This window comes from Bos mutus, chromosome 11 (assembly GCF_027580195.1).
Source record: "Bos mutus isolate GX-2022 chromosome 11, NWIPB_WYAK_1.1, whole genome shotgun sequence".
NCBI classification, from domain to species: Eukaryota; Metazoa; Chordata; class Mammalia; order Artiodactyla; family Bovidae; genus Bos; species Bos mutus.
Genome location: NC_091627.1, coordinates 105,095,271 through 105,121,717, shown reverse-complemented (window position 1 = coordinate 105,121,717; position 26,447 = coordinate 105,095,271). Strand labels below are relative to the sequence as shown.

Genomic DNA, 26,447 nt, shown 5'->3' with positions numbered 1-26,447 from the left:
CTGTATCTCCCTCTCAAGATGAGTTCTTTCTATTTTAAAAAATTTTTATTTATTTATTTGGCTGCATTGGGTTTTAGTTACCCGTGGCATACGGGATTTTAGTTCCTCTCCCTGGGACTGAACCTACATCCCCTGGATTGGAAGGTGTATTCTCAGCCACTGGGCCACCAGGAAAGTCCCTCTTTCTCTCTTTTTGCAAACTTACTTCACCACTTTTCACTTGTCTATGTATTTTTAATGTTTCCGCAGTTCTCTGCCTTTCTGTATTTTCTTTATTTTTCTGGGTTTCTGTTCTGGTTTTCTTCCTCTCCTCTCCTATTTCTATGTCTACAGTTCTGTCTTTTTTTCCTGCATTGTTCATCTGTCTTTTCTCCTATCTCCTCTTTCTTTCTTCTCTAATGTGTTTGCCCACTACATTATTTCTTCCTTTGCTCTTTAGGCTTACTTTCAGATTAAGCTTGGTTTCCTCTGTGTGGCTTTGGAGAGAGGACCCCTCTCCTGGCCACCAGCAGCCTCTCCCGGAACGCTGCTCTCTCCCAAAGCTCTGTTCTTGCATCGATGGGCAGGGGCTGGTTTGTCTGCCACTAGCAGCTCAGAGAAAGCAAGGTGGCTGGGTCCACCAGCTGTCAGCTCACTGGTGGCTTCCTGAACTGGGAATATGGGATTATTTATACCATTACCCTAAGCTTTGAACCTGAGCTACAATTCCAGGAGAGCCAGATAAATACATTTCATCCAAGATCTTGCAACCCATGCAAAAAAAAAAGTGAGAAAGGACACAGGATGCCCACTGCTCCTGCCTGTTCCCTACGAAAAGGAGAAGTAAATATTCTCCAGATGTCCCAGAGATGGCTGTGTCTTGGCTTTGGGGACCCCAAGGGAGGGGCTAGTTGTGAAATTCATGATGATCTCAGAGCTCAGGTCAGAGTTTGAACCCAGGGCCCTCTGCTCTACCACCCGTCCCATCCCAGAGACACTCGCTGGGCCCCAGCTGGGCACCAGAGCCTCACTCCCTTCCCTCAGAGGTGGCCGGTGGCTGCAAGACCAAGGTGGGTGGAGGAGCCCTCCTCTAAGGATATGAGCCGAGGGGGTGCAAGGCTGGGGTTCCCAGAGGAACACACCATGAAAATGATGGCTGGTGTGATGCCATGTAGAGGCCCAGCATCTCGGATCTTCCCAGCACACCCATGTGCCCCATGGCACTGGCCCTGGGTTTTACAGTGAGTCCCAGGGAAGTCCAGTAACAGGCTCTAGACCTGGAACGCAGATGTATCTGTTGGCCAGGGCACGCCTCATCCCCCACTATCAACAAAGCTTGTTCAGCACAGCCATGTGACTGCAGACCTGTTCCCCATACACACCCTCACTGTTCACACAGGAGCCTCCCCTCCAGACAGCCTGGGCCACAGCAGCAGAGACAGCATCCTCCTCAACTGCATGGGGAGCAGGTTCTCCATTCAGTTCAGTTCAGTAACTCAGTCGTGTCCGACTCTTTCCAACTCCATGGACCGCAGCATGCCAGGCCTCCCTGTTTATCACCAACTCCCAGAGTTTACTCAAACCCATGTCCATTGAGTCGGTGATGCCATCCATCTCATCCTCTGTTGTCCCCTTCTCCTCCTGCCCTCAGTCTCTCCCAGCATCAGGGTCTTTTCCAATGAGTCAACTCCTCGCATGAGGTGGCCAAACGATTGGAGTTTCAGCTTCAACATCAGTCCTTCCAATGAACTCCCAGGACTGATCTCCCTTAGGATGGACTGGTTGGATCTCCTTGCTGTCCAAGGAACTCTCAAGAGTCTTCTCCAACACCACAGTTCAAAAGCATCAATTCTTCGGCGCTCAGCTTTCTTTATAGTCCAACTCTCACATCCATACATGACCACTGGAAAAACCATAGCCTTGACTAGACGGACCTTTGTTGGCAAATACTAGCTTGGCTGCAAAGACACTTGCACATGATGCACACAGCATGGCTCCTCTCCCTCCTCAGCCATCCAGTCTCAGGACACTCACCCCTGCCTACTTCAGAGTGGTGTATGTACCCTTCTCTCCACCTTCCCCACCCACTGCTCCCTCCAAGTTTCTCCTGAGAGCTCCCCTCCACATCATGGTCCAAATGTGCACCCTCTGGTCTCCACCAAGCTTGCACATCCGTCCATTGGAGCCCTTCTCATCACATTGCTCTGACTAGAGCAGGACTGAGACTTGCCTGGTACCCAGCCGAGTTGGGCAGGGCCAGTGGGCACATGAAAGACTCCCCTCTCACACACAGGTGGTGGGAGTAGAGGTGGATTCCAGGCAAAGGGCTGGAATGCAGCTGGATGCAGAGGGCACAGAAACACAAGAGGAAATTTTGTAGAGAGGAATACAGACAACCAAGATGTGTGGGGCTCCAGGTCAGGCTTCTCACTGCAGGGCAGTAATAGAGACTGCAGCTTTGGGGGGATCTTCCAGGGTCTCCGCAGCTTCTTCTCTCACCGGTGCTACCCTCCAAGCTCTGGTCTGGGTCCTGGCAGTACGAACAGGTCCCCAAGACAGAGCCCTTTCCTAGCAAAGACCTGACTATTTTTGTCCAGGAGTGGGTACGGGGCAGGGGGGACACATGTGCTTGATCTGACCTGTTTCTGAATCTTTTCACCACTAAGGCTTGGCTGAAATTGTTAGAAGATGAAATCAATAGGCTCTTGGCAAAGGGCTCCTATAATTGAATACATTACTTCCCAATTTTTCCTCCTTTTCCCTTTTTGTGTCAAATGAAGAGTCTGCTTTTTATTACTGAGTCTTTCAGAACAGAAAACGAATATCAGATGATAGAGCTTCTTTGGTCATTTAGCCTACGTTTGAATACATGCCCCTGAAATTGATCTTGATCGTTTCCAACAATGGATATGTCAATAAACAGACGGGTGATGCCTTCCTCCTTTCCTAGCAGTGTCCTCCTCTTGAAATCGCTTCTAACTGTTTCGAGTGGAGGAGGAATAGAGGTGGGGGTAGGGGGTGGAAATCAGGAGACCATAAATAGATTTTACAGGCACTGAAGCATGCATTTGGAGTACCATCAGCTAGAAAGATCTTGTTTCAAGAACACAATCTTTGCATTTAGCTGAAGACGATGTTATGGAACCTGACTGCCCTTAGTGACTGCCTAAAGCTGTCATAAGGCAGAATAATGTACATTTAATATGGGAAAGAAATCAACCCTCAGGATCTTTGTTTCCTGATTCTCTGCAGCAGCTCAGCTGGTGCTTGGCCCATAAGACAGCTGGTGGAGGCGTTCTTGGGACTGTGGGAGAAAGGCCAGGGGTGCGGCACACAGGGGTGCGACCCCATGGGGGTCTAGAGTGAAAACAGGAAACAAGAGACTGGGATGAAGAGCACAAAACCCGCTGGACTTTGGACTCCATAGGGCTCTGTGCCTCAGTGGCCACCAGTGACATCGGATCTCCCCCAGAAGCCCTGGGGGCACTCCTGACTCCACCTTCTGCATTCTCTCCATTAAACTGGCCCAAGTCTCACCCCCTACCCCTCACACTCACTGCTGTGCATGCTAAGTTGCTTCAGTCATGTCCAACTCTGTGTGACCCAAAGGACGGTAGCCCTCTGCCACCCCTCCTAGTTCAGACTAGATCCCAGCTTTTCTGGGGTGATGGTTTCTGTGGCCTTCCAAAGGGCCACCCTCTCATCACTGACTCCAGAATGATCTTCCTGACACCAACGTGCTCTGGCCGCTTGCAGGGAAGGCAGAAGGTTCTAGACCCCATACTCAGGGTGTGCAAGGCTCCCTGCAGCGAGGACCCACCGCCACTGCAGTCACTCCACCAGTGCAATCACACCACTGCAGCTTCTGCTGGACAACAACGTGAATCAGCTCATAGTACACATACATCCCCTCCCTTTTCAGTCTCCCTGCTAGCCGCCCCACCCCACCTCTCTATGTCATCACAGAGCGCTGACCTGAGCTCCCTGTGCTATACAGCTGCTTCCTGCTAGCTAGCTATTTCACACATGGTAATGTAGATATGTTAATCCCAAGCTACTTGGTCCTTGAAAGGATGCTCAGCACCAGTAGTCATCAGGGAAATATAAATGAAAACCACTATGAACTATCACCTCCCACCTTTTAGAATAGCTATTGTCAAAAAGCAAGAGATAAAAACTGTTGATGAAGATGTGAAGAAAAGGGAATCCTTGCGTACTGTTGGTGGCAATGGAAATTGGTACAGCCACCATGGAAAATAGTATGGTGGTTTCTAAAAAATTAAAAATGAAACTACCATATAAATCCAAGAATACTACTTGGGATATTTATCTGAAGGAAATGAAATCACTATCTTGAAGGGATATCTGCACTCCTATGGTCATTGAAACATTATTTACACAAGGCAAGATATGGAAGCAATCTAAGTATTCACACACACATGCTGAAATAGTGAGCCATTCATCATGAGAAAAAAGGAAATCCTGCCATTTGTAACCACATAGATAGACTTTGAGGTCGTTATGTTAAGTAAAATAAGTCACGCATAGAAAGACAAATACTTTACAATCTCATTTATATGCAGAATCTAAAAAAGCTGAAGTTGGGACCTCCCTGGCAGTCCAGTGGTTAAAACTTTGTCTTCCAATCCGGGGGTGCGGTGGGGGAGGTGGCAGTGTGGGTTTGATCCCTGTTTGGGGAACTAAGATCCCACAGGCCTCGTAGCCAAAACACCAATACATAAACCAGAAGCAATGTTGTAACAAGTTCAATAAAGACTTTAAAAATGGTCCACATAAAAGAAAAATTCTTTAGATAAAATTAAAAAGATGAAAAATCTTTTTAAAAAATCACAGAGAGGGAGTAGAAGGGCAGCTATCAGGGGTTGGGGGCAGGAGAAATTGACACATGTTGGTCAAGGGGAAAAATGTCTGGTGACCTAAAGTACAGCATGGTGACTACAGCTAACAGTATTATACTCTATACATACAAGGTGCTAGAAAGTACATCTTCAATGTCTCACTCTCTACCAAAATTGTAACTATGTGAGCTGATGAGTGTTAACTAACAGTAATGTGTTAATCAGTGCACAGCATATACGGATCATCACAGTGTACACCTTAAAATTACGCAATGCTGCTGCTGCTGCTGCTGCTAAGTCGCTTCAGTCGTGTCCGACTCTGTGCAACCCCATAGACGGCAGCCCACCAGGCTCGGCTGTCCCTGGGATTCTCCAGGCAAGAACACTGGAGTGGGTTGCCATTTCCTTCTCCAATGCAGGAAAGTGAAAAGTTAAAGTGAAGTCTCTCAGTCGTGCCCAACTCCTAGCGACCCCATGGACTGCAGCCCACCAGGCTCCTCCGTCCATGGGATTTTCCAGGCAAGAGCACTGGAGTGGGGTGCCATTGCCTTCTCCTTAAAATTACACAATGTTCTATGTCACTTATATACAATGAAACTGGAGGAAAAATAGCAGGAGAAACTCCAAAAAAGAAACTATTGTTCAGTATTCAGTCATTTACACCAAGTCAAACTCACCAGTAATTAGCATTCCATAAACCAGAAAAGTGTGATTTCTATGCTATGCTCTTCAACCATGAGCCCTGAGCTTGCTACATATACCCATAAATCTGCGTGTCTCTCAGACTAAGCTCTGTCTTGTCCCTTGTCCTGTCTGGATGATTTGCCCCACTGTCCATGCCCGAGCCTTTCCTACCACCTTGGCCAGGGACCTGCTTCCCATGGTCCAGACTTTCAGATGTCAAGATCTCTAATAGAAGGTTCAGAATCTTTAGGGTCCATCTGCCTGACTTTGGGGCCTCCTGCCAGGCTGCTTTAACCTTGCCCAGACCTCCCCCGTCATCTGCCTCCATGCTCTGGATTCCATGCTGCTGGCGCGTCTGGGTGCCCACAGCTGTGTTTTGGCATGCCACTGAAAACTCTCTAGCTCAGAACTGACACTTGGTGAACGCTGTTGCTGTTTGCCATTTCTTCTTTTCCCCTATTAGCGTATCAAGATTCAGTGGCTGAATCTTGGAAAGTTCTGAGTTTCCTATTTCATATAAGAAAAGATGGTAAGTGCCTGCAATGCAAACAACCTAACTGCTGTGAGGCACCACTTAAGTTGTATCTTTAAATATTTTAATTGAAGTATAGAAAGCATACAGTCAGATGCATAAATCTTAAGTTGACAGCCTGATGATTTTTTTATGTGTATGTACCCATGTAACCATCCATACCAAGATAAAGAAATTTCCCAAACCCTGTACTGTACTCCCTCCCAGCCCATGCCACACTCTCTCACTCTCTGATCCACAGATCACCACCAACTAATTTCACCCCTTCTTGAATGAATGTCATATAAATGGAATCATACATTATTAACTTCTTTCCAGGCTTCTTTCACTACACATAATATCTGTAAAATTCACTTATGTGGCTGCATGTAACAGTAGTTTATCCCTTTTTATTGCTGGATACAATTCTGTAGTATGAAGATATTACAATTAGTTTATCTAATTTCATGCAGGTGAACATTTGGGTTGTTTCCAGTTTGGGGCTATTATTGATATAGATGCTATAAACATTCTTGTAAAAGTCTTTCTGTGAGCAGAATTTCATTTCTCTTGGTATTTACATAAAAACCTAGAGGGAAAAGTGCTGGTTGTAGGGTAGCTGTGTATTTAACTTTATAAGGAACTGCCGAACTGTTTCCCAGATCAGTCACCACTATTTCACAGCAATGATCGAAGTTCCCCTTGCTCTATGCTGTCACCACAATTGACTTGCACCCTTTCAGCTCAACGCTCTGCAGTGGGTGTGTCGTGGTATTTCACTGTGGTTTTAATTTCAATTTCCCTGATGACTAATAAGATTGAGCAAAGTTTCATGTGCTCATTACCATTCTTTTATCTTCTTTTTTGAAATGTCTTTCAAGTCCCTTGTGTAATTTTTCTTAGATTGTGTCTTTTTGTTACTGGGTTAGAGAAGGTCTTTATTTTGGATAAGTCTTTTGTCAGATACATGTGTTGCAAATAATTTTTCCAAGGTTATGGCTTGTCTTTTTGCTTTCTTACTGATGTCTTTCGGAGAGCAATTTTTTTAATTTTGAAAAAAATCTGGTCAATATTTAATTGAATGGTTAGTGCTTTTTATCTTTTTCACTAGAAAATCTTAGTCTACACCAACTCCAAAGAAATAGTCTCATGTTTTCTTCTAAAAGTTTTAAGTTTTCACTTTAAGTCTATGGCCAATTTCAAGTTAATTTTTCTGTATTATATGAGGAATAAATTTTTTCCATTTGCATATTTAGCTGTTTGTCACACAATTTGTTGAAAATTTTTTTCATCATTTCATTCCTTTGTATCTTTATAAATGAATCAATTTTCTGGACTTTATACTGTTCCATTGATCTATTTGTTTATCCTTATACCAAAGCCATACTGTCTGGGTAATTGCAGCACAAACATAAACTCTGAAATCAGGTACTACAAGACCTCCACATTTCTTCAACTTTTTTCAGTCATTTTGGCTATTTCAGATTATTCGTATTTCCATATGAATTGTCAAATCCTCTTGTGAGTTTCTACAAAAATGTCTGCTGCAAATTTGACTGAGATGCAGTCAGATCTACAGACCCATTTAAGGAGAATGAATACCACAGCAATACCGGATCTTTCCACGCATAGACACGATATACTTTTCCACCTATTTAAGTTCCCTTTAATTACCTTCTGCAATGTTTTATAGTTTTCTATGTACAGATCTTGCACTATTTGAATTTTTGTTGCAAAATATATTCCTAAGAATTTTATGTTTTCTAATGATGTAAATTTAATTTAATTTTACATTGTGTTTTATAATTGTTTATTGATAGTGTATAAAAGTAAATTTATTTTGGATATTGAGTTTGTATCTTGTTACCTGTAGTGATTTACTATTAACAGCTGTGTTGCAAATAAATAACATAATCTCACTGAAGGAGAAGGAAAAAACATATTGAACTAAATTTGTAAAATACTATTTTTTAGATACTGTAAGCTACATGCAAGAATACACAGAAGAACTGTACAAAAAAGATCTTCACAACCAGATAATCACAATGGTATGAACACTCACCTAGAGCCAGACATCCTGGAATGTGAAGTCAAGTGGGCCTTAGAAAGCATTACTACGAACAAAGCTAGTGGAGGTGATGGAATTCCAGTTGAGCTATTTCAAATCCTAAAAGATGATGTTATTAAAGTGCTTTACTCAATATGCCAGCAAATTTGGAAAACTCAGCAGTGGCCATAGGACTGGAAAAGCTCAGTTTTCATTCCAATCCCAAAGAAAGGCAATGCCAAAGAATGCTCAAACCACCGCACAACTACACTCATCTCACATGCTAGTAAAGTAATGCTCAAAATTCTCCAAGCCAGGCTTCAAAAATATGTGAACCATGAACTTCCAGATGTTCAAGCTGGTTTTAGAAAAGGCAGAGGAACCAGAGATCAAATTGCCAACATCTGCTGGATCATGGAAAAAGCAAGAGAATTCCAGAAAAACATCTATTTCTGCTTTATTGACTATGCCAAAGCCTTTGACTGTGTGGATCACAATAAACTGTGGAAAATTCTTCAAGAGATGGGAATACCAGACCACTTGACCTGCCTCTTGAGAAACCTATATGCAGGTCAGGAAGCAACAGTTAGAACAGGACATGGAACAACAGACTGGTTCCAAATAGGAAAAGGAGTACATCAAGGCTTTATATTGTCACCCTGCTTATTTAACTTATATGCAGAGGACATCATGAGAAACGCTCAGCTGGAAGAAGCACAAGCTGGAATCAAGATTGCCGGGAGAAATATCAATAACCTCACATATGCAGATGACACCACCCTTATGGCAGAAAGTGAAGAGGAACTAAAAAGCCTCTTGATGAAAGTGAAAGAGGAGAGTGAAAAAGTTGGCTTAAAGCTCAACATTCAGAAAACTGAGATCATGGCATCTGGTCCCATCACTTCATGGGAAATAGATGGGGAAACAGTGGAAACAGTGTCAGACTTTATTTTTTGGGCTCCAAAATCACTGCAGATGGTGATTGCAGCCATGAAATTAAAAGATGCTTACTCCTTGGAAGGAAAGTTATGACCAACCTAGATAGCATATTCAAAAGCAGAGACATTACTTTGTCAAAAAAGGTCCATCTAATCAAGGCTATGGTTTTTCCAGTGGTCATATATGGATGTGAGAGTTGGTCTATGAAGAAAGCTGAGTGCCGAAGAATTGATGCTTTTGAACTGTGGTGTTGGAGAAGATTCTTGAGAGTCCCTTGGACTGCAAGGAGATGCAACCAGTCCATCCTTAAAGAGATCAGTTCTGGGTGTTCATTGGAAGGACTGATGCTGAAGCTGAAATTCCAGTACTTTGGCCACCTCATGAGAAGAGTTGACTCATTGGAAAAGATTCTGATGCTGGGAGGGATTGGGGGCAGGAGGAGACGGGGACGACAGAGGATGAGATGGCTGGATGGCATCACCGACTCGATGGACGTGAGTCTGAGTGAACTCCAGGGGTTGGTGATGGACAGGGAGGCCTGGCGTGCTGGGATTCATGGGGTCGCAAAGAGTTGGACACGACTGAGCGACTGAACTGAACTGAACTGAAGCTACATTCACAAAGAAATACTGTGTTCTAGTTGTAAATGTGTTTCTCACAGAGAGACGGACTAGCAATTCTGAAACTACTTAATGTGTATACTAGAGAAGATCAAATAAATAAACACAGTAGACAGTCAAAGCCAGATTTCTCACTTTCTCAGAGAAAGAGGTTACAAATAGGAAAGAGGGAAGGCTTGCGGTTTGGGATTGGAATCAGAAGTACCAGTAAAAACTCGTGGTTTCTAATATAAGTACGTACAAATCTGTGTGAGAATGTGTGAGTAAACCTCTATCTTCTTTCTAGCTCAGAACAAGCCTAGAAATTGTGATATTCCAGTAGCAAATTGCATACTCAGCAACCAGATACTGGTTTTTAAATGCTATTCTCCAATAAAAGGACCAGGGACTCTTGGAGAAATGGTTGATTAAGGGTGGGCAGAGAAAATAAAAGACGAACCTAGGACATTTTGTGGTACCCAAAGTACAGAAGTTCTAAAAAAAAAATCATGGGGACATAACAAGCAGACATTTGGGCTAGCTAACGTGAAAGGAGCTCTCAGTGGCCAAAGCGGAAACAATCTGAGCAAGAAAATAAAATATGCTAGAATTGTAGAATTGGATGTAGCCCAGATATAGAATATCCATTAATCTCAACTGATATAAATAATAATGAACTGAATAAATAAATAATTGGTGGAGAAGGGACAGCTCTTTCTTCTAATAAAGGAATGTAGCCGGAAGGAGGGAAATTTAAAGTCCCCACTGGTAAACATTACAGGGGGCTTCCCAGGCGGTGCCAGAGGTGAAGAACCTGCCTGATGATGCAGGAGACATAAGAGACCTTTGGTCCGTGGGTACGGAAGATCCCCTGGAGGAGGAAATGCCAACTGACTCCAGTATTCTTGCCCGGAGAATTCCATGGGCAGAGGAGCCTGGCGGGCTACAGTCCATGCGATCACAGACTCAGATGTGACTGAGCACACACGCCCGCATGCACAGAACAGAAGCGTTTCCTGTGACCAGAAACAACCAAGATGGGAGTGCCGGTCTACACAGGAGGCGGGCACGGGCAGCCTTGGATCTTCCTGTCTGCCCACGCGGGGCTCTCTCCAGACCACCATCTGCCCCTCCTCAGCTCCATGTCAGCTTACTGTGACAGGGAAGTCAGTCACGCTTTCCCTCTCTCGAGAGTTGCAGGGGTGTACGCCTTCCCTCTCACTGAGAAATGGGAACATGTTCCCCATTGAAGGAATTTCAAGCCCCAGTCAGCAGAGGAGCCTCACTTCTGTACAAGGTGACTAATTGCCCAGGCAGCACCCAGTGCTCAAGGACACAAAGACTGTCCATCAGGTGGCCCTGGTCTCTGGCTCATCCTCCCAGCCCAACTAAACCACCGGAGTTAGAAGACGCAAGATCAACGCAGACCAGTGACTCAGGAAATTTAGTTTCTAATCCTGTTTCCTGTCTTTGATGATCTGCCTCTGGAACAAAGCTCTCGGCATTTCTGTACCATGAGATTTTCCGTAAAACATCTGCTCTTCAGGCTGCCCTGTTGGCTTTTAAAATGGTAAGAAACAGAACCCAGCGGCTGTTACTCTCTATTTCCTGTCTGCTCTGAAACTCCCAGATAACTACAAGCAAAGGAGATCATATTTTCTTTCTGGGTTCAGTGACCATGGTGGTTCAGATGGTAAAGAATCTGTCTGCCATGCAGGAGACCTGGGTTTGATCCCTGGGTAGGGAAGATCCACTGGAGAAGGTCATGGCAACCCACTCCAGAATTCTTGTCTGGGAAATCTAATGGACAGAAGACCCTGGTGGGCTACAAGTCCATAGGATCACAAAGAGTTGAACACAGCTGAGTGAGTAACACTTTATTTTTTTGGTGATAATGGTGTTTTCCAGCTCCTCTCTGATTCATCAGGTATCACTGGACCCACTGAGCTTCAATGGTGGGTCAGATGGTAAAGAACCCGCCTGCCAATGTAGGAGAGGTGGTTCGATCCCTGGGTCGGGAAGATCCTCTGGAGAAGGGCATGGCAACCCTCTCTAGTATCCTTGCCCGGAGAATTCCATGGACAGAGGAGCATGGCAGGCTATACAGTCCATATGGGGTGGCAAAGAGTCAGACGTGACTAAGCGACTAACATTGGACAAAGTTCCTGAAGACCTGTGACTGAGGAGACTGTGGCAGCTTGACCTCCAGCACACGCCATGGGTGTGCCATCCAATCACCGACACGGCCAGCTTGCATTTTCCACAGACAGGAACTCAGACAAGGTTCTAAACGCCAACCAGGTGACCTGGACAAAGAACCTGTTAGTCTAAAAGTATAACAAAGTAGTTGGCGTCACCTATTAGAAAGATAGCCTTCAGTGGTACAATGATTTCATTATATTTTAAAGATCTAAAGAACATTAAAGTCACACACACACACACACGGAGCAGTCAGGTTGCACTGACCACAATAATAAAAATTGTAGGTGATAGTCAGAAAGTTCTAGGGACCCCCCTGGCGGTCCCGTGACTAAGACTCTGCACTGCCCATGCAGGAGGCCCGGGTTCAATCACTGGTCAGGGAATGAGATCCCACATGCCACAACTCAGAGTTCATACACTGCAGCTAAAGACCCTGTGTGCCGAAACAGAGACCTGGTGCAGCTGGATAAATAAATGAATGAAACAAACATAAAGCTCTACAAAGTTACATCACCTGAAACCTTATTTCCAACCCCCACTAACTCTTTTCCAACAAAACCTCAAATTATGAATAACGAAAAATAACTTAGGGTAGTTATTCCCAGCTTAGATGACAGCCCCTGGATATTGAGGATGACTCATGGTCTTTACTTGTCGATACAAACCACTTCTCTTTTCCTTTTGACTCAGCCTTGCAGTGGGAAGGAGGGCGTCGTGAGTCAGATTTTTAAAATCCTAGCTGATTTTTAAATTCCTAGCTGATTTCTACACACTCTGAAATGGAAAAACTACCAGTGCAGTAGGGGAATATTACAGGTGATGACAGAATAAACTGGTTAACCAGCAGGATTTTCATCCCACCTGAATTACCATCCCTCTATCCGCCCAATTTTTGTTATAAACATATGAAATTCAGCAGTCATCTGTTACATATATTGATTACTGAGGGTATACATTTGTTTCCTTTAGATTTTTGTTTTATAAAATGACTGAAAGCCGTTGAGTCGTGTCCGACTCTTTGTGGCCCCACGGACTGTAGCCCACCAGGCTCCTCTGTCCATAGGATTCTCTAGGAGTGGGTTCCCATTCCCTTCTCCAGGGGATCTTCCTGACCCAGGGACTGAACCTGGGTCTCCTGCATTGCAGGCAGGTGCTTTACCATCTGAGCCGCCAGGGGAGCTCACAAATGACAGAAGCCCCTACTAAAATATTCTCAAGGTGACAAGTTTATTGCCTTCTCCCTGCCCCCACTAATGGGGAAATGATGCCGTGACCCTGATGAACAATGCAAGGTGATTTCAGAAAACTGGAGAAGTGCGGCTTCCAAGGGGAGCTGTGGGGTTGGGCTCCCACCATGGTTACCAGAACACAGAAGGACATTTCCTGGTCCCATTTGAAGTTAAATTCTGGCTGCACCAAGGAAGGAAAGAAATGATCAGATGGTAGGGCTCTCTCTTTTTTTTTAAATTAGAGCAAAATTACTTAACAATATTGATACATCAGCATGAATGGGCCATAGGCATGTCCCCTCCATGTCCCTCCCCATCCCACCCCTCTAGGTTGCGACAGAGACCAGCTTTGGGTCCCCTGCACTGACAGGTCTTTTGGGAGGACCTGGGAACCCTCAGCACTCATTCCAGACCGAGAGGGAGATGGACTGTCTAATGTGTGTGGGCCAAGGGTCTCCAAAATAAAATGTGCATTTGAGGAAAATTAACGTGGGTCAGTGGTAAAGAATCCACCTGCCCATGCAGGAAACGCAGAAGACATGGCCTCAATCCTTGGGTCAGAAAGGTCCCCTGGAGAAGAAGATGGCAACCCACTCCAGTATGCGTTCCTGCCTGGGAAACCATTGTCAGAAGAGCTGGGAAGGCTAAGGTCCACAGCATCACAAAAGAGTTGGGCATGACTTAGTGACTAAACACCAACTATGTTGTTTATTTAACTCTGTTAATAATAAAATACTAAAACTTATATTAACTCCGTTAATAATAAAATAAATAAAACTATTTAACTCTGTTTAACTAATTGTTTCAAAACACATAATTATTAGTTGGCTGATCCACAGGGACCACCAATTCTTTTACAAATCTTTATTTATTTATTTTTAATTTTATTTTATTTTTAAACTTTACATAATTGTATTAGTTTTGCCAAATATCAAAATGAATCCACCAAAAAATTTTTTAATTTTCCAATTGGAGGATAATTGCTTTACAATATTGTGTTGATTTCTGCTGTACAACAACACAAATCAGTCATAACTCTATGAATATCCTCTCCTTCCTGAGCTTCCCTCCCACCCCCCCCACCCCACCCCTCTAGGTCATAACAGGGTGCCGGGCTGGACTCCCTGTGCTGTCCAGCAGCTTCCCACTAGCTGTCCATTCTGTGCAAGGCAGTGTACATATGTTAGCGCCACTGTCTCAGCTCCTCCCACCCTCTCCTCCCTCCGCTGTGCCCACAGGTCTGCTCTGTATGTCTGTGTCTCTATTCCTGCCCTGAAAATAGGTTGATTTCCTTATTTTCAAGTTATTAATTTTGATTCTTTTTAATGTCCTACTGAGTAGCTCTTTGAATAATTTTTAAGGAAGGCCATGAGAGTGAAATTGCTTCTAATTCTTAGATATTTGAAAATATCTTTCCACTGCCTGTACTCATGGAATAAATCTGGCTTGGAATGGTATGCTTAGATCATGAGGTTTCCTCTTTCTAGAAGCAGGTTTTAGTCCATTTGGAGCTGGTGAATAAGAATTGAAGCTAGTCTTGTCTTTTTTTTAATTTGTTGATAAACTATTACTTTCTGTCTGGTTACTTAAATGATATTCTCTTCACTATAGAATTGCAAGCTATCCTCAGGTATGGGTATTTTTTTCCATTAAAATTTTGATTTTTTTTTTACACTAGGGAAGATACTTTTCTTCTATGTTGATTATTATACCTGCTCCTTTGTTCCAGCATTTTCAGGAATATTTCTTCTCTGTAGGTTACATTTTGACTGTTTCCACTCTGTTGATTGTCATCTCCTGACCTTCATCCTTTACTCCTGCAGTCTTGGAAAGCTCCTTCATAGGTTACATTGTCTCCATTGTTCTGCTCATTAGTGCCTCTAGACCGTCTTGAAGGCACCCTCCTCTTATGTTGGTGGCACCATGCTTGATAAGGGCAGGGAATGCGGAGTGACTTAAACCCACCTGAATATGCCCTTGGCATCTTCCAGGGCTTCACCTCAGACCTACACCCAGAGGATGGACCGATTTGCACAAACTTGGTCCAGCTTCCAGTGGGTACCCATCATTCTGTCTTGTTCCCCCGAGTGGATCTGGACCACTTCTGCTCCAGGGCTCTTGTGCTGAAGAGCGTTTCCTAAGAGAATACCCATCCCGCAGCGTGGCATGCATCCTCCTCCTGCTCTGTGCTGTCCTTGGTGATGCTGTCCCGGGAGATGTGATCTTGGTATTCATATTAAAAGAGATGAACTGAAGCTGTGGGGGAAGTTTCATGGGAACCAGTTCTGGTCCTCTTGGAACCTAATTGCTTTGCAGAGGGAGAGCAGTGGACTGATTTCAGGCTATGGTAGTCCTGAGTCTCTGAGTCTGGGCAGAAAGTAGATAAGTAAGCCTTCTCTTAGGGTCGTCTTGTCTATTCCATGTTGGGATTAGGAGATGAAATAGATATTTCTGGGGTGGGAGTGGGGGTTTCCTCCAATAACTCCATTGGCACCATACTCGGTGGAAATTACCTCTAGACTTCCATCAATGCTGATGCAAGACTTTATGTTTTTCAGAACATCATGGGCACTTCAGTAGGAAACAGAGTGCATCTCAGGCGAGCCCAATGGCTAATTTCCACATGTGCCCCATGCACTCCCCCCACCCTGAAAATAATGTATTCGTTATTACAGACAATGATGTTTCGGTTTTAGTAAGGCTTAAAATTTACTCCACTCGTCAACTCCCACTCTAAAGATGACACACAGAGCTCATCAGAAGCATCAGGGCCTCCACAGTGAGCAACGCTGTCATGCAAAACGGCTTATAGAAATTCTAGCCATTTCCAGAAGCTTGTAATTATTGCTGCATGGGGCTAAGTCACTTCAGTTGTGTCCAACTTGCTGACTCATCCTCTATTACATTTAGCAGGGACGGGAAGATCCCTTGGAGAAGGGAATGGCTACCCACTCCAGTATTCTTGCACGGGAAATCCCACGGACAGAGGAGTCTGGCAGGCTACAATCCATAGGATCACAAGGAGTCGGACCCGACTAAAGGACTAACACTTTCACCAGCAAGAATATGCCTTACACACATGTCAAAAGGAAAAATATTATTATAACACAATGTATCTTTACCTTATAATAAATTCGGGCCACCAAACCCCGCTGAAGAATCCTTTCACGAAAATGCACCGCTTTCAACAGAAAGGTGAGATGACCAACTGTGTCCATGTTAAATGCCAGGAAACTGAAAAAAAAAAAAAAGCACAGAGACCATCATTATTATTTTGTCATCACCAAAGTACTCAGTTTGAAAGAAATAGATGGGATCTTTTCAAAAAGGATTTCCTCCCGATAGAGAGTGAGTACACGTAATCATCTCCTTGATTTCTCACTTGCTGTATTTGGGGCTTCTCTTGGTAATTTTGCCGATGAATGCCTGGGTCAAGTTATTCTATGTGGTCATCCTTGCGATGTAAAGATAATTTGGTTTACTGCTTTTTCCACTTAGTATTTTAAAAAAATTTTTTAATATTATTTTTTAACTTTACAATATTGTATTGGTTTTGCCATATATCAAAATGAATCCGCCACAGGTATACATGTGTCCCCCATCCTGAACCCTCCTCCCTCCTCTCTCCCCATACCATCCTTCTGGGTCGTCCCAGTGCACCAGCCCCAGGCATCCAGTATCGTGCATCGAACCTGGACTGGCGACTCATTTCATATAAATGATATTATACATGTTTCAATGCCATTCTCCCAAATCATCCCACCCTCTCCCTCTCCCACAGAGTCCAAAAGACTGTTCTATACATCAGTGTCTCTTTTGCTGTCTCATATACAGGGTTATTGTTACCATCTTTCTAAATTCCATATATATGTGTTAGTATACTGTATTGGTGTTTTTCTTTCTGGCTTACCTCACTCTGTATAATAGGCTCCAGTTTCAACCACCTCATTAGAACTGACTCAAATGCATTCTTTTTAAGGGCTGAGTAATACTCCATTGTGTATATGTACCGCAGCTTTCTTATCCATTCATCTGCTGATAGACATCTAGGTTGCTTCCATGTCCTAGCTATTATAAACAGTGCAAATTTTTTTTTTAATTTAACCATTTTTTTTTGGCCACACCTCACAGCATGTGGGATCTTAGTTCTCCAGTCAGGGATTGAGCCCTTGCCTCCTGCATTTGCAGCATGGAGTAATAACCATTGGACCACCAGGAAAATCCCTAAAATATATTTTTTAATTGAAGTATAGTTGATGTACAATATTATATATTACAGGTATCCAATACAGTGCTTCACAATTTTTAAAGGTTATACTCCATTTATAGCTATTATAAATGGGATTCCCAATGGAAAAAGTTCTCAGTTTCTCATAAACTAAACACACATAACCTGTGACTCAGCCATTCCATTCCTACTATTTGCCTTAGAAAAATAAAACATGTTCATGAAAACACTTTTATACAAATATATTCACAGAAGTTCTACTCAGAGAAGTTAAAAATTAACATCCCAGGCATCTCTCTGTCAAGAGAAAGGAAAATAATACAAACAATTAAACACCAATAAAACTGACAACCTAGACAAAATAAATAAATTCCTAGAAACATATAATCTTTGAAGACCAAATGAAGAAGAAATAGAAAATATGAGCAGAGTAATTCCATGCCATAAAATTGAATCATTAAAAAAATAAAGATCTCCTAACAAACAGATGGCATCACAGGTGAATTCTACCAAACATCTGAAGAAGTAACACCTATCTTTCTCAAACTATCCCAAAAAAATTAAAGAAAAAAGAAAACTTCTGAACTCATTCTAGAATGCCAGAATTATCCCAACACCAAAACCAATAAAAATATCACACAAAAAGAAAATTACAGACCGATATCACTGATGAACATAGATCCAAAAATCCTCAATAAAATATTAACAAACCAAACAAAACAATACACCAAAAAGATCACACACCATGATCAAGTGGGATTTATCCCAGGAATGCAAGGATGGTTCAACATCCACAAATCAGTGTGATCCACCACATTAACAAACTGAAGAGTAAAAATCTGATCATCTCAGTAGATACAGAAAAAGCTTCCAACAAAATTCAAAATTATGATAAAAACAACAAAGGCTACATATATGACAAACCCACAGCTCACATGTATGTACAATTTTTGCCAATTATTACATAGAAATTTGAAAAAAAAATTTTTAAACAGAATGGAAAACAAACCTTAGTACGAAAGTGAAAAAATGAAAGTGTTAGTCGCTCAGTCATGTCCAACTCTTTGTGACCCCATGGACTGTAGCCCACCAGGCTCCTCTGTGCATGGAATTTTCCAGGCAAGAATACTGAGTGGGTAGCCATTCCCTTCTCCAGGGGATCTTCCTGACCCAGGGATTACACCTGGGTCTTCTGCACTGCAGGCAGATTTTTTACTGCTGAGCCACCAGGGCAGCCCCATGTAACTTCTGCATAAGCAGAAAAAACTGTAACCAAATACTGAAAGTTAGTTAACAATGTCCATTCCAAATTATTCAGAAGTATGCTAATGTCTGTAGTTTACTTTGAAATGCATCAGAGAAAAAAAGGTGAACTGAAGGATGGATCGAGGGCTTGACACGTGGATATATATGTGGTATAGTCAGCACAGTCACGTGTTACTAGTTGATTCTATGCTGGGTATGTGAATGCTCCCTAAAATTATTTCAGTTCTCCTGAGTATTTGAAAATGTTCATAATATAAACGACACAACATTCAAGAACAGTGCAGAAACTTGATGTTCCTCGACCTCCACATCCTCCGAGGCATCCATGGGTCGATGAGAGCAGTGCGGGCTCCAGGCGCAGCCCCTTAGGGGAGGGGAAGAGGCAGCACCCACTGGCACAAGAAAGGGCAGAATGGGGCGGTCTGCAGAATAAAATTCAGCCCCAATCAGAGCCAAGCCCTGCCCACCTCACCTAGTCTCATGGAGTCTTTCCAGCACCATGACTGACTCCTCCCACAGCCCAAACGAAGGGCAGCCTCTGGGAGTCCATACAAATGGTCGCCTACTTGGAGGGATTTCAGGGACCATCGTTCCTCGTGTTCCCATCTGCTCACCTCTCTTGTGAGTTGTCAGTATGACTGCCATCCAACTGCTTTACCTGCTGAAAGTTTCCTGAAAGCTGAGAACCCAAGGTCACTGCTGTATCGCCAACACCTGAAGTAGTGCCTGGTACAATGTGTATGTGTAGAGATGTGCTGGATGACAAAGGCTTTTCTTAATATACACAAAAATGAGAGTGAGTAAGGTTTGGGGATGTAAGGAGAAAAATGCAGCCAGACTGAATCAGTAAAACCTGGATGTGTGGGAGAGAGAAGTGTACTGTTTTGGGGGATAATAACTGAGACAAAAATAAATGGACTAGAACTTTCCAAACATTTACACTTGGGACACTGCCTTTGGCACATTTCAAGTCTATCTTGGAAGATTTACTACGAATATAGATTTGCATATGGGTGAGAATCTGTTTTTCTTTTGAAATGATGGAAACAGCCCTGTTCTGCTATCTGGAAGAGAAATGGAGGGGCAGATGGTATGTAGATGGGGAACTTGTTTCCTGAATGAAGGGAACTGGTTCTGGTGGGAATTGTACTGTTCTTTCAACTTATATGTTGTAAATTTTCCAGCTAATAAATTGTGAGGGAAACTATCAGCTCTATAAAATGCCCATTCAGGGCTGTGTTCTCAGCCGCAGTCAAGTCTGACTCTGTGGCCCCATGGACTGTAGCCCACCAGGTTCCTCTGTCCATGGGATTCTCCAGGCAAGAATACTGGAGTGGGGTGCCATTTCCTCCTCCAGGGGATCTTCCCGACCCAGAGACCGAACCTGCATCTCCTGCATTGGCAGGCAGATTCTTTACCACTAGCACCAACTGGGAAGCCCACAGAAATGTTAAAAAGATTTACTGACTTTGCAGAGTGTGCAAATTGAAATAAAATCAAAGAAAATTATATAAAATTAAAAGATTAAAAAAAACACCCCCAAACAGAGGGAGATTTAAGTGAAACAACCTTCGGATATGGGAGCTGCTATTTCCAGCTTTAAGACAGCCTACAGTTTGAATAAATAGGGACGTGAGCAATAGCTTACAAAACAAGAGAAAAAGGACAGATTCGTGCCAACCGATGTGAAAAGTCTCAGGCGTGTGTGCGTGCCTGCTAAGTCACTTCAGCACTGTCCGACTCTTTGCGACCCCATGGATGTAGCCCGCCAGGCTCTTCTGTCCATGGGATTCTCCAGGCAAGAATACTGGAGTGGGTTTCCATGAGCTCCTCCAGGACTGAACCCAAGTCTCTTACATCTCCTGCATTGACAGGTGGATTCTTTACCACCAGCATCACCTGGAAAGCCCCAAAAGTCCCACACTATCATTCAGTGTGTTTCCCAGGTCTCTCATCAGGATTATAAAATTATACTTTTTAATGAATAGTTGCTTGAAAATTAGTTCATTTGGGTTATAAAGACCAAAGTCTTCCTCCAAATAAAAATGATAATTTAAAAAATACACAAAAGAAAAAAGCACAATAAGCCCCTCAGAAGTACAACAAAGAAGATAATACATTTATGAGCATAAATCAATGAAGTAAAAGCAAAGTATGTCAGAGGATCAACAAAGGGAAAAGTTGGTAATTTGAAAAAAATAATAAATTAGACAAACAAATGGTGAGATTAAACATAACAATAAAGGAGAGAAAGAAAAATACAATAAATAATTTTAGGAATGAAAACTGGGACCTAACTACAGATCGAAAGAGCATCTTGAAGAAAGTGAAAGAGTGAAAAAGCTGGCTTAAAACTCAACATTCAGAACACTAAGATCATGGCATCTGGTCTTACCACTTCATGGCAAATAGATGGGGAAATAACGGAAACAGTGACAGACTTCATTTTGGGGGGCTCCAAAATAACTGCAGATGGTGACTACAGCCATGAAATTAAAAGACGCTTACTCCTTGGAAGAAAAGTTATGACCAACCTAGACAAAAGCAGAGACATTACTTTACCAACAAAGGTCCATCTAGTCAAAGCTTTAGTTTTTCCAGTAGTCATGTATGGATGTTAGAGCTGGACTATAAAGAAAGCTGAGCGCAGAAGAATCGATGCTTTTGAAATGTGGTGTTGGAGAAGAGTCTTCAGAGTCCCTTGGACAGCAAGGAGATCCAACCAGTCCATCCTAAAGGAAATCAGTCCTGAATATTCATTGGAAGGACTGATGCTGAAACTGAAACTCTGATACTTTAGCTACCTGATGCGAAGAACTGACTTATTTGAAGAAGACCCTGATGCTGGGAAAGATTGAAGGTGGGAGGAGAAGGGGACAATAGAGGATGAGATGGTTGGATGGCACCACCAACTCAATGCACATGAGTTTGAGTAAGCTCCAGGAGTCGGTAATGGACAGGAAAGCTGGGCATGCTGCAGTCCATGGGGTCGCAAAGAGTCAGACACAACTGAGCGACTGAACTGAACTGAACTACCGATCTAGCAGAAGTTAAAAGGATAATTAGAGAATAGTATAATAAACCTTATTGGAGAAGGAAATGGCAACCCACCCCGGCATTCCTGCCTAGACAAACCTATGGGCAGAGGAGCGTGGCAGGCTACAGTCCACGTGATCGCAAAGAGTTGGACATGACCGAAAGAGTAAACAACGGCAACATGATAAACCTCGTATGAGTCAGTCTGAAATCAGACAAGTTCCCAGAAAAATATCATTTACCAAAACTGGCAGAGAAGAGAAAGCCTAAATGGTCTTAAAACAACTAAACTAATTGAATCAGTTGTTTAAATATTACCCAGACCCAGATAGTTTTCAAATAACTTCTCAGATTCTTCTACAGAATAAGAAACTACTCCCAAAATAACTTCTGTGGCCAGGAAAACTTGATATAAATCCAATCAGGGAAGTATGAGAAAGGAAAACAATAAGCTAATAAGTACACAAAAACCCTAAAAATAATACTAACAAGTCAAACCCAGGAAAATATAAAAATAATAATACAATATGACAACACTAAGTGTTTCTTAAGCACACAAGTGTTATTTATCAAAACAGGTTAAGAAGAAATAACATAAGATAATTTAATAGATGAAAAATCATTTGCAGGAAAATTCATCATCAAATAATGATGAAAAAAAACATGTTAAAAATAACAGTAAATGGAGCTTCCTTAGGAGGTAAAGTAGGCCTATCAAAAACTTTAGCAAATGTATTCTTAACAGTGAAATATCAAACTAATTCTTTTAAAAATCAGGAATAGGGCACCTTCTCACAAAAACAAACAAAAGAAGCAATAACTGGAAAAGAAGGAATAAAATTTACTATTTGCAGATGGTATGACTGTCTATGGAAATCCAAAGAATCTATCAGCACATTTAAATGACATTTTTTATGGTCAGGTTTATATACAAAAGTCAACAGTGTGTATAATAAATCAAGAACAAAAAAACATAATTTAAAAAATGTTCTTTTTATGGCAACAACAAAATTATAAAGGCCCCAGTAATAAATCTGTCCAAAGTTGTACTATGTTTGAAAGAAATTATAAAACTCTGGAAGACACTTGGGAGGTTAAAATCTTTGAGAGGAAGTTCAGTTTTACAAGCATGTCAATTTTTCTGCAAATCTATAGATTTAATACACTTCCAAAGAAAATTCCAGTAGATTTAAAAAAAAAAAAAATTACATAAAATCTGCCACCTTAGCCATTTTTAAGGGTATAGTTCAGCAGCATTAAACACATTTGCATTGTCATGCAACCATTACTGTTACTCATCTTCAAATTTTTTTCATTTTCCCAAACTGAAATTCTGCACCCAGTGAACACTATCCCCCAGTTCCTCCTCCTACTGGCCCCTGGTAACCACTGTTCTACTTTCTTCTTTTTAAAGATTTTTTTCCCCTTAATGTGGGTCCTTTTTGAAAGTCTTCATTGAATTTGTTACGATACTGCTTCTGTTTTATGTTTGGATTTTATGGTTGCTAGGCAGGTGGGGTCTTAGCTCCCCAACTAGAGGGCAAACCCTCACCCCCTGCATCAGAAGGTCTTAACCACTGGACCACAGGGAAGCCCCACTATTCTACTTTCTGTCTCTACGAACTTGACTACTGTAGATAATACCTCATATACGTGCAACCATATAATATTTGTCCTTTTGCTGTACGTATGTTCTTTTCTTTCTTTCTTTTTTTTTTGGAGGAACTTGACAAACTTACTCTCACACTTGTAAGGATGTACAAAAGACCCAGAATAGCCACCACAATTCTGAATTATATTTTAGATATAGTAGTATCATATGTAATATGTACCACATAATACTATTACACTGTTATAAATCTAGTGGAATTGAGACAGAGTTTTGTTAGATTCAGAATATACTAACAGGGACTTCCCTGGTGGTCTAGTGGCTATGAGTCCACGCTCCCAATGCAGAGGGCCCGGATCCGACCCCTGGTCAGAGAGCTAGGTCCCGCGTGCCACAACTAAGAGTCTGCACTCGTAACCAAAAAGATCCTGCATGCTGCACTGAAGATCAAAGATCCTGCATGCTGCACTGAGACCCAGAGCAGCAAACTAACTAACCAACTTAAAAAAGAGCACACAAGCAGACCAGGAACAAATGGACTTCCGCATATATAAAAGTTTAATGAATGCCAGCGGGGGCATTCCAGATCACTAGGGAAAGGCAGTGAATTCAGAAAATGGGGCTGGAAAAACTGACAATCCCCACAGGAGAAAGAAAATGAAATTAAATCCCTTCCTCACACCACAGACAGAAATTTCTAATGGATTCAAGAATTCAAGGTGAAAGGTGAAACTCTCAAACTCTCAACAATATTAAAACATATATATTTCACAATCACAAAGTAGACAAGATACAGGAAGTGTGGGATATAAAAGAAAAGATTAATAAATTCAACTGTAATTGAAGAATTTATGTTAATCAAAGACATCATAAAGAAAACAAAAGACAAGCCACAAACTTGGAGAAGATAGCTGTAACATCTAAAAATCAATACCGACTAAGACCAAACAAAACAAAAACAGAAAAACACAAGATGCATGACAAGCATTTCAGATAAGAAGAAATACAAATGGTAAAGAGAATGTGAAAGCATGCTCAACTATAAGAAGAAGAAAAATGCAATTTTCAAGCCATAGTGAGGGACTTCTCTGGTGGTTCAGTGGCTAAGACTCTGTGCTCTCAATTCAGGGGGCTGGGGTTCACTCCTGAGTCAGGGAACTAGATCCCAAATGCCCCAACTAAAGATCCTGCATGCTGCAACTAAGAGCCGGTGCAGTCAAATAAAGAAATAAAAGTAAATATCTGACTAGATTCTAGTGAGGTGGACAAACCTAGAGCCTATTATACGAAGTGAAGTAAGTCAGAAAGAGAAAGCCAGATACGGTATATTAACCCGTATACATACATATATATATATGGAATCTAGAAGGATGGTACTGATGAATCTATCTACAGGGCAGCGGCAAAGATGCAGACGGAGGGAACAGACTTGCACACAGTCGGGGAGAAAGAAGGCGGGACGATTTGAGAGAGTAGCTCTGAAACATACACATTACCAGATGGAAAGTATACAGCCAGTGGGAGTTTGCTCTGTGACACCCTAGAGGGGTGGGATGGGAGGAAGGTGGCGGTGGGGAGGTTTCAAAGGGAGGGAACATATGCGTACCTACGGCTGAATCATACTGATGTATGGCAGAAACCATCACAATACTGTCAAGCAATTATCCTCCAATTAAAAACAAAACAAAAATTTTTTAAAGCCACAGTGTGAGATCTTTATCTTATGCTGACAAAAATGAAATCTGACAATGCCAAGTATTGGTTTCATAAGACACAGGCTGTTGGTGGGGATAAAAAATGTAGGCAGTCACTTTGAAAAATAAATGGGCATGATCTAGTAATGTCCAACACTGGCATACCCACAGCACAGCAATTTCACGCCTGGGTAATATGCGCTATTAAGGAGTGTTTTTTCAGGCAACAGATTGAAAATCGCTAAAACGGCACACGAAATCAGTTTAACTGATTGAGATCAGTATTTTTAAAAAACAAAATTAAGAAACGTCAGAGAACATCACGAGTATAGGATGAGCATTGTTTCACGGCGTGTTTGCTTCATCGTGTCTGTGGTGGAGGGAGGGTAGGGGACTCTATGGGCGTGTGGGTGTCCGTGGTGACGTAAAACACATTTCTCACTCTGAGTCATGGCAACTAAATTTGAAAGCCCTGTAGAAATTCTTGCCCACATTCCCCAGAAAACATGTACAAGATTTTTCACAAGAGGGTTGTGCAAGATATCAAAAATACAACCCAAATATCCACTGATACTGGAGATTAGAAAGCATAAGTAACTTGCAGCACAGACACGTGGTGAAATATTATGAGCAGACACAGAAGCTCTTCAGCCACATGTAATAACTTGGATGAACCTAAGAAACAAAATATTGAGTGAAAACAGGAAGCTACAGAATACCACACACATTACACCTTATTTATCAAGCTTATAGATAACATGAAAAATCTGTGAAAACAACCCAAAGCATGGATCCTGGAGTCCAACTATCTGGATTCAAATTCTAGCTTGGTCACCCACTGGCATGTAATCTTGGGCAAAATGCTTAAGCTCTGTGCCTGTTTCCTCATCTGTGAAACGGAAATAACAAAAACCTGTAAAGTCCTTGCCACAGTGGACATGCTAAAAAGAAGGAACACATGTGGAAGGAGCAGAATTAGCAGTCTTCTGGTCCTTAAGTTGGATCGTGGGTGCATGAGAATTGAAATTACATATCCATACATGTGTTTCCACATATCAGTATTTTTTTAAACACAGAAGATATGGGTTCAATCCATGGGTTGGGAATATCCCCTGGAGCAGGAATGGCAACCCACTGCAGTATTCTGGACTGGGAAACTCCATGCACAGAGCAGCCTGGTGGGCTGCAGTCATGTGGTCGCGGAGTCGGACACGACTGAGTACACACGCACACAGTTGATGCACACTGTTGTTTTAGGTGCACGGCAAAGTGATTCAGTTACATCTATTCTTTTTCAGATTCGTTTCCCATATAGGTCATTCCAGAGTATTGAGCAGAGTTCCCTGTGCTACTCACTAGGTCCTTGTTGATTATCTATTTTATATCAATATTTTACATTTAAACAAGTGTGAACTGTACAAGGCTCTGTATACTCAGCCTCAAGATGGGGAACACATGTATACCTGTGGCGGATTCATTTTGATATTTGGCAAAACTAATACAATTATGTAAAGTTTAAAAATAAAATAAAATTGGAAGAATAAAAAAAAAAAAAAAGAATGAGA

The 26,447-nt window shown here is 42.2% G+C and overlaps 1 protein-coding gene across 3 annotated transcripts in view; it reads right to left on the bottom strand.

The window, feature by feature from the left end:
• ACOXL (acyl-CoA oxidase like) overlaps positions 1 to 26,447 on the bottom strand; it is a 329,296-nt gene that overhangs the window by 74,111 nt on the left and 228,738 nt on the right. For all 3 annotated transcript variants that reach the window (XM_070380058.1, XM_070380059.1, XM_070380060.1), the window contains exon 15: positions 16,172 to 16,283. In XM_070380058.1, the coding sequence (XP_070236159.1) occupies positions 16,172 to 16,283 (112 nt within the window). The remainder of the gene's footprint in view (positions 1 to 16,171; positions 16,284 to 26,447) is intronic.